At 43.3% G+C, this 15,635-nt stretch overlaps 1 protein-coding gene across 1 annotated transcript in view; it reads right to left on the bottom strand.

The window, feature by feature from the left end:
- Positions 1-15,635, bottom strand: part of Plxna2 (plexin A2) — a 194,176-nt gene that overhangs the window by 27,686 nt on the left and 150,855 nt on the right. The window contains exons 13-15 of the mRNA XM_021173227.3: positions 8,325-8,476; positions 2,335-2,452; positions 127-263 (exon numbers count right to left, since the gene is read on the bottom strand). Coding sequence (XP_021028886.1) covers positions 127-263; positions 2,335-2,452; positions 8,325-8,476 — 407 coding nt within the window. The remainder of the gene's footprint in view (positions 1-126; positions 264-2,334; positions 2,453-8,324; positions 8,477-15,635) is intronic.

Below are 15,635 nucleotides of genomic sequence, written 5' to 3'. Positions count from 1 at the left end.
TCTATGGGAAATAAACTGATAAGTGGCATACATTTCTAACAATGACTAGCATGTCTGAGCCAAGGAGAGGACCAGTGTTGAGGAGGTAATGGGCATGACAAGGCAACAACAACACACCATCCTTACCCATAGAATTCACAGGTCTGATTGCCCAGGTACACTGCCACACTGCTTCCAGCACCAAGGTAATGGCCTGTGATGGTCACCATGGTACCTCCTGACTCTGGTCCCCGGATCGGGCTGAGTGACAGCACAGAAGGATTCTTTGAAAAGAAACAGAGAAACATTCCTAGCTTAGGTCCAAGGCTAGACCTAATGGTAAGAGGAATAACAATCATGCTGGGAGCTAAGGTAGGTTTCCTACCCTCAGTAGTTCCCAAACATCATTGCTTTCTCTAGGGAAGGTGAAGGGCTGCCATACCTTGGAATTAACTTACTTCCTGGGGAGTCTTGTACTCATAATACTGAAGAGAAAGCTGATATGACACTGGCTAATCTATAAAGCAGTTTACATATTGAGACCAATTTGCCAATGCTACTTTATATAGAGCTTGTTCTAAGGTTTTTTGGCACAATATCAATAGGGCTGAGTAAAATGTTTTTGCCTAAGTTGGGCAGCTGATAGACTGAAACCTCTATGAATGGTCAATGTATATGTTCTCTTGTCCTTCCCTAAGCACTGAGACCTCATTCTTGGTGCTATTAATAAATGTTAAACATGGCTTCTCTGACCCTCACTAGTAGATGAGAATATCACTTGCAAGCATGCTCACTAAGCCTAATGTCAAAGAAATTAATTATAAGAAACTCTAGCCTATCATGCATGAAGCAGTTGACCTTAATCAGAAAGAATTGCCTCTGTCTAGTGAGCAGTGATATGGAAAGTATGTTTTTCTTGTTTTTGTTTTTACTTTTTTTTTTTTTTTTTTTTTAGGTTTTTCTGTCCTGGAACTCACTTTGTAGACCAGGCTGGCCTCGAACTCAGAAATCCACCTGCCTCTGCCTCCCAAGTGCTGGGATTAAAAGCATGAGCCACCACTGCCAGGCTTGTTTTTACTTTTGTTATCTTGTTAAGAGTCTCACTACATAGCTTAGGCTGCTCTTGTGCTGGAGACCCTCCTGTCTTCACCTTCCGAGTGCTAGGATGAAAAGCATGTGACACCATACATAGCTTGCGAAGTGCATTTAACTCAGTGAGTGGATTCTAGTCTGTACCAGCTCCTCACTATCTATGGCCCTGAGGTGGGTCATATGATTATTCTGGATTTCAGCTTGCTCCTTTGTCAGTTGAGGAGAGTTTGATGGGCCTAGGGCCCTTTGCAAGTCTGATATTTACAATTCTCTCCCTATCTTTTCCTTTTGTTTCCCATGTCCCCTGAGAAGGAAATGAGGCACAGTGGCTGCAGACAGTTTGGCAAATCTGAGAGAGAAAAAGTACCAGGAAAAGGGCAGCAATGCTAAAATGAGAATCTAGGTCTGGAAACTTCATAAACTATGTAATAAAATGCTTTAGAAAGAAAGAGAATTTTGTGACCTAATGATTTTTAAAAACTCTTAGTAAGGCTGGTTGGACCCCATCCACTGTTGTTAACACTTTTTAATGAAGTACTCAGTGTGCAGATGTAGGTAAGATTTAGAAAAGGAACTTAAGGGCTCCCAATACAAAGTATTGATTCAGGATTAATTGAGCCAAGGGAGACTTCAGGACCTCAGAAGCAATTTATTGATTTGGCATGAATTTAGTGCCAGCTTCACAGAAATTTTTGGTACCAAAACTGCTTGATGAAATGTTTTTAGGTGTATGCATACATGTAAACATATAGACACACAGAACTGTCAGCTCATATGTTTCCTCTCTGGTGTTATGTACAGAAGTACATCTCTGCCAGATTAGAGATCTTCTAATCCTTAGCTTAAAATATCCTCATCAAAAATCAAAGCATATGGATAAATATAAACCTCTTAATTAGTGTGTCTTCATTAAGCTAGAATTAGATCACAATGTCACATGAAGGGATAAAAGGCAGCCTAGTTTTTCATCTAGAATCCATTTTCTAAGAAAGGCTTAAGTTTTTGCCTTACTTAGAACTCTGACCTGTGGTCCTCTGAGACTCCAAAGTTTTTGGGTTTTCTGTTTTGTTTTGTTTTGTTTTGATGTCATGTCACTATACAACCCCAGAAAGACAGCCTTCCAAGCAGGGAGGCCAGAAATTCCCTTTACTGGTTACCATGGTATACCTGGCTAGGAGGACCAAATGAGAATTCCCTGGGAGAAGTCTGGAACAGATGTGCGTCCTTGCTGGCTATGTGGCTAACCTTGGTCCCATTACTCACCACAAAAGTATACTGCTGGTGGGACTTGGTCATGAACTCTGGCTTGCATTCCCCAATGCACAGGCGCACGGGCCCAGATGTGGTACCTATAACGGCATGGCCCATCTCACAGACGATCCTGAGAAGACAACAGAACTCCCAATGAAAGGCTTGACAAGGCTGCAGTCCCTGCTCATTTGCTCAGCAGTCAGTGGGTGATCCATCACTGACTTGTCAGAGTGCTAGGCCATGACTTAGTTTAGTACCAATGTGACCATGAGTTTAGTATTGATCTCCTGGGCTTTGTCTTCTTTCTACAGTGAGAGGTTGGATATGATTATATATAAAAAGCTGTGGGTGTCTCTGGTATTCCTGTGAGCACTTAGTACAGCGCCTCACCATAGGTCATACCTAGGATTGGCAGAATGAGTCCAACAGAGATTTGAGGGGCATTACTTAGTTGATGCTTTGTGCTATGCAGCAAGCAAATACAGCAGCTCTCCCTAGGGGCACAGGTGAATGACTGTCACGCTGATTCAGTTGTAGTTTGTTTTCTGCAGTGAGCTCTCAAAAGCAGGTAGATAATCTGGTGAGATAATGTGAGCATCCAAACAGCATCTCCCAGTACAATGAGAGAAGTTCATGGACATGGGTGGTAACTGAGTTCATTAGGAACCGATTGACACTTAATCAAGGCTGAGCATACTCAGTGGGTGACATGGCCTTGGTTAGAAGTCACGTCTCCCATTGTAAGGAACACTGGAGGAAGATGCTCTGCACTTTCTCAGCAGGTCAGATCAATATTCCCTGGTGATTTTCCTGGCTCCTGGAATAAGTTAAAGAAGAACACTAGTCCCTTTAAGTCATGGTGCCTTTCAGAATGGGTGGGCTGTAGGGGATGGGTAGGAAAGGGTTCTACCAGTCTCAGCAAATAGGGGGCCAAGAAATGAGGAAGGAAAATTCTTCTTGCCTTCTGACACCATTTCAGATTGTAAGAGCAGTGTCTATGCATCCATGCTAGGCTTGCTTAGTGGGGGATCAGAAAAATAGCCCACCTCCTCACTAATTTCCTATATTATCCTGGCACAGTATGAAGACCTGTGTTTAACAGATCAAGTTTTATCTGAATTGTTTCTCTAGGAAAGAAGTTAACTAAACAAAGATTTCCTTTCAATGTAATAAAACTAACATTAAGCAAATCTCTCTCTCTCTCTCTCTCTCTCTCTCTCTCTTACACACACACACCCCACTGGTTTCTGTCTTCTTTCATAACAGTTAATCTCATATAAATACATTGACTGCTGGTAAATATTTACCTAACATACAATACCTATCTATGAATAAATAAATTCACTATGAACCCACATAGCATGATAGCAACAATCAATTAGTGTTGGTATATAGTCCTCTCCTTAAACCTCATTAGTGAAGCATCTGAGATGGTGTTTGGTTATTTTCATGCCGATACTTGCTTGGAGTAACAACTCAAATACTGTTTTCTGGTGCTGGATCCTGCTTTTATTTTGGGGTCCCTGATTTTCTACAGCTCACCCTTTGGCCCCTAAAAGAACTCTGGGGAGTCAGCTAATTCTTGTGGGCAGTGAGTGTGGGGACTGGGAAGCAGATAAGCTTTTTCATTTCTTCTAATCAAGACTGGCTCTTTCTTCATTCAAGGCCCGTATATACTCTGTGGGAGAGACACTCCACAGGAGAGGGAGGAAGCAATTATTGTAGGCATGAAATTGTGGAAAAAGGAAATTGGAGGACACGTGAAGGTTACAAGCAAGAATGAACTCTTGGTTTTGGGCATCGGCCTGTTTCAGAGAGGAGAAGGTCTAGTCTGGCCTGTTGAACTGCCCATGAAGAGCTTAGGAATTGGCTGAACACATTGAATTCTTAGGTTCTAAACGTTTTCTTGCTTGGGGTTCATGTTCCAAAAGCTAAACTTCATGTATGGAGCCCCTGAAAGAGGAGTGATAGAAGGAGATGGAGCCAATCCAAGTATCTGAACTAAGTATCTGTAGCTGTCTCTGAATTAAATCCATGCTTGAGTGGGCCCAAGGCATAATGTCCTCATTTAGCAGCTGAGCTGTATCACCTGACTGTAAGTACGAGGAGGACTGGGATCAGGAGTAGGGTACGAACAAGGGTGTGTATGAGCATGTCTAAAAAGTCAGACAGTTCTCAGAAAACTAAGCAGCACTGTTGGTGAAGTGCGAGTGTCTCCCTCTTTTCCCCTTTCACTCATGAGCCCTGGAAGGCAATTTGGAAAGGACTTGAATTTTCATAGGACACCTGTCCTTGCTGAGGGAGATGAATTACAGAAGAAACATGCCACAGAAATGGAAAGGGCTATGTAGAAAAATAGGGATTGTGCCGCAGCAGAACCTGTAACTAAATAACCAGAGCCATAGTTGCTGATGACAGAGGTGGCCCACAAGATGGGACCAAACATCACATTAGTCCTCTGCTCCAGGAAGGGTCTTATTATCTCTGACTTATATGCAAGCAAGATTCAGGGATGCTGCATGACTTATTTAGGGCCACATTTCAGCAAATGAAGGAGTCCTGACTGAAAGTAAGGTGAGCCTGAATTTCAAGTTTGTGCCTTTTATCACTCAAGTTTGTGGGCACTGGATCTTTATCTTATGTATAAATGTATGTAATATATATATGTGTGTGTGTGTATATATATGTATATATATGTATATATATAGTGTATGTATGTACATATGTGTATGTTTGTGTGTATATATATATATATATATGTATGTGTGTATATGTGTGTATGAATGTATGTATGTATGTATGTATATATGTATGTATATATTTGGACAAAGTCTCACTACATTTTATAGGCTGGTCTCCAACCTCTGGGTTTAAGCAGCATTTTTGCTTCAGCCTCCTGAGTAGGTGGATCCATAGGCATGTGTCATCACACTTGTCTCAGATGCTGGATTTAATAAAAAGCTCTAGATGCTTTAAGGGAGAGACAGCACAGGCATCATGCTAGTGACAGATTTTGGCAAATACAGGGAACAACCCCACTCATTTTCTAGGATTCTGAGATTTAGTCACTTGATGTCTCCCCTTGGCTGTGGACCACCACAGGCATAAGGGTATATTTTACTTCCTCCCCTAAGTCTCATTTGTATTCGCTGGTTTAATTTCTCAGAGGCTTCCCAATTTCCATGTCCTCTGTGTTCCTGGTTTCTCTGAGGCTCCCTACATATCACTAGAAGGCAATGACTAGAGATAGTGAAATTTTCCCCTTATAAAATGAATTAAGCCAAACAACTGTCCAGTTTCCATATGAAGATTTGACTTGTAATTGACAAACTGGTTTCTAGTTGGTGTGTGTGTATGTGTGTGTGTGTGTGTGTGTTTTGCAGATTCTATGGGTCATATTGTTCTAGCTTCCTGAGGACCACTTAGGGGATTGTACACTTCAGCTGGTCCTAATTTCCAGATGGGCCATTTGAGAATCAGGAAGCAAAGTGACTTGTCCAATGCTATTCAGTTCATCAGTAGCTGAACTATAGCTTGCCCCCAGGCTCCTGGCACCAGTTCAGTTTTCTCATTACCCCCATACCACACTATTTCTGACAGACATGCATAAGTGGTGGCTCACTTCCTGGGTGGGAAGCACAGAGGTTCAGCACCCATCCAGCTGAGTTTGAATTCACACATAAAGCAGAGGAGAGGGAGGTCAGATGAAAGGAAACCTTTGTCTCTGGAGATACTGAGTTGAAGTCTGGACCTCCATTTCACTGTCCAGAAAGTGTCCTATGGCTGAATCATCTTGCCCTTCACAGACATGTAGGGTTTTGATTTCAGGACTAATCAGAACCTTTAAACCGATATTAACCTAATTGTGGAGTGATAGATGGCAGACACAAGCATATGGTGAATCATTACCGCATTCGCTAATCCTGTTTGTGGCCAGGATTCTGTACTGAGCCCAGTTAGCCAAATTCATCTCTTGCAGACATCTGTAATGATTACACCTGCTGCTCACGGCCCAGGATGGAGGCTTAACGATGTTAACAAACTCTGAAACCTTAGGAGTGATAATGAGCCTGGCACAGCTGGAAACCAGGTTGCAACCAGTGAGGCATAGGGTGTCCTTCACTGCTTCCAGCCTGCCTGTCCTGTGCCTGCAGCAAGGGTCACCAATGACCTCAAAAGGCCTGGAATGACTGCCTCCCCAGGGTCCTGTCATGACTGCACTTACAGATCATTTGGGTTCTTTCCTCCCCATGTTCCTGGGTAAAGAAGTATACCTGACTTCATAAACAGAACTAAAGTTTCTTGTCGTCCATGAAATGAAGGTCATAGACTAAATGGCTTGCTGAAGTATCAGGGCTGGTTAGCAGGGGAGCCAGGGTCAAAACAGTTTAATTAAAACCTTGGGCAAGTTTTGAGTCCAGCTGCCTGGCACTTCATACTTCTCACCCTAAAGTCTGAGTCCCCCAAACCCCCAAGTTGGACCATGGAAAGTTCTTGAGGTCCAGATGGATTTGGGGTCTGTGTGTCCAAGTGCCTGGTGAAGCTTTGCATGGCATGGGACTCTAGATCATGTGACCATGAGGTTTCCGGCAGGTTGTCTTAGTTTCCAGTGTTTATCTCCTAATGTGGTTCCCTAGAAATATTTATGCATTCCTGATTTCTCTTCTGTAGGCCTAGCCATCACTCGCTCAAAGCTCATTCCTTATAGGGATAAGGTTATCAATAAAGAACAGGACCTGAAGGAAAAGAAGGATCAGGCCAGCTTTATCTCCTTGCCTGTGGCCAGTGACTCTTACACTTCTCCCAAGAGTCTGGGAATTTACCCTTTCTGCCACTGACCCTTCTCTGAGCTATGCTAGAATAAAAGGCCTTTGAGGTTCAGAGCCATGGGTGATGGATGAGTCATGGAATACCCAAGTCTTCTTTGCCCAGAAGTTGTGGCCAGTGGTTGCTGCATCAGGGAAATAGGTATGACAAGGAGTTAGAAGATTTTAGTTCTGAGTCTGCCCTGGTATTTACTTCCCAAGTGGCTGGAGAAAATAATCTCCCCAACTTTTACTCTTGCCAGATTTTGTAGTAATTTATTTGCCAGAGTCAGAAAAATTAAAAAAAAAATAGTGGCTAGAAAAGTGTTCTTCTGTACACTAAAAAACGCTGATGGAAAATAAAGTGATGCCATTTTTATGACTGCCATTGAGGACTGGCTCTCAGAGGAGCCTGAGGCTGCAGTATGACAGGGTAAGAGAGAAAATCCTGAGTTAAAGGCAAGATCTTATTGGCTCCTGACACATACAGAGTTGCATCTTCAATAGATGGAGGAGCCTTGACCCAATGTCACATGACAGAGCATGAAGGATGCTCTGGTAGCTCCCTTCCCTTGTTCTTCCTTCTCTTTCATCCACCCCAGCCCACCCCCACTTCTGGACCACTTCCTGCTCACTGACTGTAGTTTCTACTGCCAAGGGAACACCCCACATTGAAACATATGTCACTCCTGAGCTTGCCCGCCTGCCCGCCACTACATGCCTATTTTCTAATTTCCAGCTGACATTTCCCTTAGTGAAATAAATGAATTCGCTCCAGTGGAGGCCCTGTTCAGATTAAGCTACTGTCAGAGCCCCAGGCACTAAACAAATTGTTGTCCACAGCCTACCTGGAAGGGTGCATTTCAATGGGGGGGGGGGAGGGGGGGAAGGAGGGGCCAAGAGTTCCCAGAGGGGCTTTCACCATTCATGCCAGCAGGCTGACAAAGACTAAATGAGAGGCAGTAAGAACACCTGGAGCCCTGATGCCTGAGGAGAGTAGAATAGGGAAGCAAGTAGAACAAGGCCTCCTGGAGGGGGTGGGGGGGGGGCAGAAAGACCCCAAAAGACTTCTTGGGACATTTTCCACAGGAGGAGGTAAAGTGAAAGATACTTGGGAAAGTCCCAGAGAAGGAAGTACAGAGACTCTCCACTCTGAAGCTCACACAGATAAAGGCCAGCAGGCCAGGGTAGACTCACTGCTCAGCGATGATGTATTCCCCTGGGATAGGTGTGCAGGGCACTCCAGCCACCTGCACATGGTGAGCAATCTCAGAGAAGTCCAAGCCCAGGTTCACGCCATGGATGGTCACACGAGTCCCTCCTTCAGGTGGTCCTGATACTGTCAAAATCTGTAGGAGGAAGGTGGTGTTAGCCACTAGCTGAGTTATTCACAAGAATAGAGGTTTCTTTTCCCTCTCCAAACAGAGTACTTAGGAACTTTGGTGAGACTCCTAGAATGTGAGTGCCTTCTCTTTTTCTCATCTTGTGCAGAATACAGCTATCACCTTCTATCTTACACTATTTCCTTAGATCATTCACCCATCTATCCATCCATCCACCCACCCATGCACCCACTCACCCATCCATTAAAAAAAGCAAAACTTAACAGAAGAATTCTGAACTCTCATAAGAACATCACTGATTTATGTGCATCTCTAATTCACTAGCTGCCTGAGTGTGATCAAATTACATAATCTCTGTGAACTTCAGTTCTTCTTCCTTGAGGAGAGTATTATCATGTCTACCAAGCTAGAGTGAGCATGGAAGCACCAGTTAGTTCTTGAAGTTCTGTGTTCACAAGAAGGCTTTGAAACTATGACAGTAGTGTTATTGCTATTTCTGTGCTCGATCCTGTAGGATACAATGGTGAATACTCAACAGACTCGACCTCAAAGAACTTATAAGTCAGGAAGGAAGTGATAACAAAGTTTCCAGTTTAGAGTCTGCAGTGATCAGACAGATACAGGGAAAACAGCAGAGACTTGTAACAAGTGGGGATTCGATTTGGCTGAAAGGGAATATCACAGACCCATACTGCTTACCATTGTTCTGAAAGAAAGAGAAAAAACTCATGACATATGTTAGAGCAAAGAGGTGACTTCATATTTTACAATCTTTCTCTGGCTTCCCACTAGTAAGGATCATTATTTATTTGTTCATTCTTTAATTCAGCTACCAAATGCTGATTATCTCATTTTGCTTTTACCCAAAAGGAAAGGAGTAGAAGAATCAGGATGCCAGACTATAAATTTCTCAGGAATCCAGTAAATCCTATGAATATGTTCATGCTTTGAAGATTACAGTTGCCTGAAGTTTGAAGTAACTAGCTAATCTTGATCCTGAGTGAACAAAGAAATTCATAATTGTCAACCTAGAGGTAGAGGTGAGTGTGTGTCAGAGCATCTTATTCTAGGAGTCTCATTTTATAGTGAGAAGAAGGAGAGCTAGAGGTGTTAGAGATGGATCCAAAATCTTAGGTAACCTGTGCACAGCAATAAAAAGGCAGCTTATCACTACATCCTAAGAAAGGCTTGACTTGATTGAGACCAGCAGTCTGCTAAGATCCCAGGATGGTACCTCTGGGACAGGGACAGTGTCTTTGTATTCTTGGACATTGAACAAGCTCCCCCTTAAGCCTATACATGCTAGTTGTCTGAGTTAGGGCTGTTATTGCAAAGGGTTGATTTTTACTCACAGGTCCACAGAAACAGTTCATTATTTAAAGAAGTGAGGATAGAATCTCAAACAGGGCAGGAACCTGGAGGCAGGAACTGATGCAGAGGACATGGAAGAGTGTTGCTTACTCTTACTGCTGTTTTCTCTTCATGGCTTGCTTAGCCTGATTTCTTATAGAACCCAGGACCACTTGCCCAGGGATGGCACCACATATGGTGGGCTGGGCCCTTCGTCATTAATCACTAATTTAAAAAAATGCCCTACCGGCCTGCCTATGATCCAGTCTTAAGTGGGTATTTTCTCAATTGAGATTTCCTTTTTTGGATGACTTTAGCTTATATAAAGTTGACACAAGACCATCCAACACAATTGAACCCTGTTAGGGATGGAACAGTCAATATGGATGAGTCCAGGTGGAAGGGGCCACTCCTCCTCAGAGATACTGAGTCTTGCTACCCTTCCAGACATGGGCCCCCATGTTCTAGCCAGCAAGAAAGAGATAGAGTGTGGGTGGGGATAGCTCTTCCTTATTACTGGTGGCATACCAAGCAGACTTTGTCTCAGTGTGGAGGTTGCCAAGCCAGAATCAATTTAGCCTGCTGACTTCCCTTCCATTTCTGCAAACCTTCAATTGTGCTGCTGAATTCTTGCCTGAAAGGCCCCCAAAACACTATTCTGAGGACTCATTTTTACCTACATCACCTTGTCTGTGACTCTTGATTCCTTTTTCTTGGAATAAAATACCTCAGCTTATAAATAAAACTAAACATATGGAATGGATCAAGAGAGATGTTGCCTAAGAGACTCACAGGCATATCCATGTGTTTGGGTGGGGGTGTGAAAGACAGAACTGTACGGAAGGGAAAAAGGTAGCAAGAATAAGAAGCCTCTGTGGGTCTACTGTCCCTGGAAACTCTAAAATGTCCACAAAAAAGGTGTGCTCTGGATGTTCTTCTTAGCATGTCAATTTTTCAGAGGCCAGAGATCCTGCCTTGGAAGATGGACTCTTGTCATGAGAGGCAAGGGAAGGAGCTGCTTCTATCTTTTAAATATCATCAATGGGAGAGAACATGCTTTTAGTTATGGGTTCACTTGGACATTTTTGGACTTGGCTTACCAGTGCGCCACCCACCTCCACCCCAACCCCAGCACGTGCATGGCTCCCCAATGTGTTAGACAGAGCTGTGTTGGTTGGTTTCTTTCCTTGGTTCCTTTCCTCCCACTTTTATTTTTTAAAAAGTCTTTTGTTCACTGCAGTTAATTATAACCTTTCAGAAAAAACTGTGAAATGAAATCTTTCTGAAAGCCTAAAAATACTCTTGTCTTGCAGGTAGCACATGAGTACTCGGTGCCTCTGGAAGGTTTCACAGTACAGCTCCCCTGCTGTTCAGTCATAACAGCTGTTTCTTCCAACATGGAGGGATAGTTAGACACAAGCTACAGGCACTGAACTCTCAGAAGTATAAGTCAGTACAAAGAAGATTCTTGGGTAAATTATGAGCAAGTGTTATAATCTTGGAATGAATGTATATGTCAAGGATACATGTGGGTCCAATAGCAGCTGGTGTGCAAATTAGGTCCTCTCTAGATTATCAGACCACATCCCTAGTCTTGGAAAGTGCTGGGGAAGCTGAGTTTTCAAGAGAGCCTATTTTTTAGGCTACAGCTTATATTGTCATCACTTGGAATATGTGGCCCCAAAATTCAGAGTAAATAGCAACTAAGCAGCACCCAGCCATGGGCTTAAAGAAATGCATAGCTTACAGTTTTGATTAAAACAAAATGTATCTATAAAACTATGGATTTTCAAGCTATAAATGAGCTGGTGATCATCCAATTTGCAGGAGAGTTTCCAATGGAAATCTCCATTACTGATGACTTCCAAATCTTTGTCATATGCTCACACCTCTCTCCTGAGCACCGTAGCCATATATCCAATTGCTACAGGACATTTCCACTTCTACCTGAATGTCTATCAGGTGGCTTAAGTTTCAGCATATCTAAAAATAAACTCTTAATTTTTCTTCCTTCTACTCAAGTCCAATTATCCTTTCAGATTTTCTTTCAAGGTAAATGGGGTCACTATGCTCTTGGCCAGAAAATTTGCAAGCATCTTCAATAGTTACTTTCCCTTCTCCTGTCATGCATAATTAATAAGGTCAAAGTCCTTTCGGTTCTCACTCCTATGTAAGAACAGATGCTAAGCAGACTTAATCATTTCACTCATTCTAACCAAAAGAATCTCCATGGTCCTCCACGTAAATTCCACAGCTGCCAAGGGTTCTAGTCACTTGGTTCAGTGGTTGTGATCATTATTGAGGCAAAGTTCCCCTAGATTATGGTCTCCTTCATTTCTTCAGCTGTATCTTCTATTCTATAATATGGCCTCTGTGTCCTGCCAGAGATTAGTGGTTCCCATACTAGCATGGACTTTAAACATTTCTGTGTCAAGGCTGGAGAGATGGCTCAGCTAATCAGAGCATTTATTGCTCTTACAGAGGCCTGAAGACTGAATCTTATTACTCACACTGGGTTGTATACAACCTCTTGTACTCAACTCTAGCTCAGAGGACCTGACATCCTCTTATGGCCTCTGTCGATTTCCTCCCCCCTCCCCCTACAGTCCTCCCCCTCCCCGCCTCTGCTTTTGAATGCATTTGCTTTCCCTAAGTTCAAAAGCCAGAGTGAGTCAGGTTGCCAGTCTGTGCTTAGAACAAAACAACACAAGAAAACATCCTATACAAGTCTGTCTACCAGAATCCTCCCAGATGTCTGAGAAGAGTCCAAGGCTCCTGAGTCACAAGAACCTGGTATGCACACCCTCATTCCTCCTCAGAACCAACTGCACAGGCTTCGAGAAGGAGGGCTAATGGAAAAGTTTGGTCTTAAGAGAAGGAAAGCATAATACCTGCCAGGACGACATTGTTAAACCAGGCAGTTGGTGAGTCCCCAGGCTCTTCCCCTGTCCTCAGAGGTTTTTTTTTTTTTTTTTTTTTTCCCTTAGAAGTAGCAAGAAATTGCAGGATGCCCATGATGTCACTTCTTAAAACCTCGAGGCTAGGTTTGGCATTTATGTGTGGGTCTATAGCGGCAAACTTTCTAAGTGTCCAGTTATTGCCTGCAAAAAGCCCAGGAAAGGTCTTTCTGCTCTAAAAGGAGCAGTGGAACCTCAGAGGAAGGTAGGAAGATGGTAAGAGGGTAGAATAGTAACACTGAACCCCCACTGACACAGAATATACTCAGACATAGCTGGAATAGTGGGTATATTTGCCTATCTTAGCTTCCACTTTCAGATGGCCTGTGTGCTTCTGACTGCTCTGGGGTAAGGAAGTGAAACCTAGTACTCAAGCAGTGTCTGCAGCAAAAGAGAGAGCAGGAAAAGTCAAGTCTGTGTTTCAGAAAGCTATGTGGCCTTGAACAAGCTCACCTGAAAACTGATAATCATGCTGGCCTCAAAGGAAGGATGCCAGGATTAAATTAGCTAATGTTTTGAAAACTCCAGCATGTTAGTTCAGAGTGCAGGTCATAACAATTGGTAATTTCCTGCTCTGTGCTTCCCTACACACAGGACTTACAGATGAGAAGAATGCGGTATTTAAGGATTGTGGGGAGCTAAGAGATGATATGAATTGTCCTGCTGATCTGGAAAGAAAACTTGTGGATCAAAGACAGATATTTAGTAACCAGGTGAAAATAACATGTATTGCTGGCTGGAGGTATGTATCCTGAGAAGTTTCCTGCAGGTCAAGCTTGGCCAGGAAGCAGGTAGTACTGAGGCCAGGGCCTTCTGAATCTTGTATGGAAACACACTCTGAGCTGGACATCATTCTTTAACAGACAACAAATTGGAAAGTACTGTCCAAAATGGTCTTCATCTTTTTCTCTTTCCTTTCTTGCCAGTACTTCTTTCCTTGGTTATTAGTTATTTGAGGCAGATGCAGCATCACACAATGAACTAAATGAATCCTTTCAGAAAAATAACTTTAAATGAGGGTCACATAAACAGTATGACTGGTTTGAGGTAGTTGTGGTGTGTGTGTGTGTGTATTGTGTGTGTTGTGTGTATGTGTTCTTTTGGTCAGGCTCTCTTGATGTAACACAGACTGGCCTTGAATTTGTTGGAGATCCTCCTGCCTGAGCTTCCGGAGTATCACAAGCAAGTATTCCCATATTTACTCTAAATTTGCATTTTAATGGGGTGTGGTGGTTTGAATATGCTTGGTCTAGGGAGTGGCACTATTAGGAGGTGTGGCTTTGTTGGAGTAGGTGTGGCCTTTTTGGAAGAAGTGTGTCACAGTGGAGGTGGGCTTTGAGAGCCTCTTCCTAGCTGCCTAGAAGCAGGTCTTATTAACAAGATGTAGGACTCTCAGTTCCTCCTGCATCATGCCTGCCTGGACACTGCCATGCTTCCTGCCCTGATGATAATAGACTGTAGACTATGATAATAGACTTCAGAACCTGTAAGCCAGCCCCAGTTAAATGTTGTCTTTCATAAGAGTTACCTTGGTCCTGGTGTCTGTTCACAGCAGTAAAAGCCTAAGACATGGGCTTTAAGTTATTCTATCACCTTGTCCTAAGATGATTGGTATCTAGTTCTGGAGAGGAAAGATAGGCTATGTTTTGCAGGATCTAAGGGGAACACTTTTAGGCTTGGTCTACTAGCAGTAAGTGCTAGCTAGACTCTCTCAAACATGAAGTCGCTTATCTAAGCCCCTGCCATGCACCTGTTGCTTAGTACATGCTAAGCCAGAATAATGGAGACAGCAGTGTGTAAAAGAACATTGCATTATTGGGAACAGATCATGGGCTGACAGAAGAGACTCATGGGAGAATTCTACTTTTTTTTTTCCTTCTGGAGCCTCTAAAGCTTTGGGAGCCTTTGGTTTGGAGATCCACTCCTCTATATGCTCAGACCCCACCTCAATCGCTGTCAGTCAAATGGAGCACCCTAGAGGCACTTCAGCTCACTTTGTATCCTTTTTGAACTCTGTCATGTTTGTTTTCCTTTGTGGGTGCCATGACCTGGAAAGCAGCACAGTGATGCTACAACGGCCCTCATTCTTGCAACCACTAATTGAACATTTCCAGGGAACTGTGCCACAAAGCTGCTCAAGGGCAAGAGCAGATGCAGCTGATTAATTACAGCTGGGGATCTAAAGGGCTGCATGAAGAAGCAGAGTGGGAGTTGCTGGAGGTCCTAGGGGCTTGGCAGCCTGGGGAAAAGTGATTAGGCTGGCTTCATGCAATGATAGACTCAGGCAGGACCTGGGTAGAGCCTTGGAGGAGCAAAGTTCGGGCCTCCCTCAGAGTCAGAGTATCTTGATGAGAGATTCCCAAAGCTTGGCTTGCAAGTTAGAAACACGGTATTCTTTAGGACTGTCTCCTGGTTTACAGAGACAAGGAGAAGTAAGATAGAAACAACAGTCCATCACCTCCAAGGGATGGGAGGTTTCTCTGATAATGATACTTGCTGTTTCTTTACTTATGAAGTGTTCAGAATGAGACAAATTGCATCTAGGGTTTTATATATTGTATTCAATTTTGGGCTCAAAACAAGTTACTAGAGCAGCGTGTTATTATTCCCATTTCACAGGTGTGAAACAGCATTCTGTTGCATGCAGAATGACAGAATGCAGTGGACCTATCTAATGTGTACATTTAGTTTTCACACAACACAGTCTGAGCTAACTGTCCCTAACCCTTCAGAGATCAAGTTGCCAGCTAGGAGTACGTGCCTTAGTCTCTCCTCTAGTCCCTTTGTTCAGCACCAGCCAGCCTCTTTCTTTGGCTGAGGCTATGCCTCCCTGTTTACTGGGAGCCCCATTGTTGGCT

Source organism: Mus caroli, unplaced genomic scaffold (genome assembly GCF_978045245.1).
Source record: "Mus caroli unplaced genomic scaffold, Mus_caroli_1 scaffold_1, whole genome shotgun sequence".
NCBI lineage: Eukaryota > Metazoa > Chordata > Mammalia > Rodentia > Muridae > Mus > Mus caroli.
This window is presented reverse-complemented; position numbering and strand designations above follow the sequence as displayed.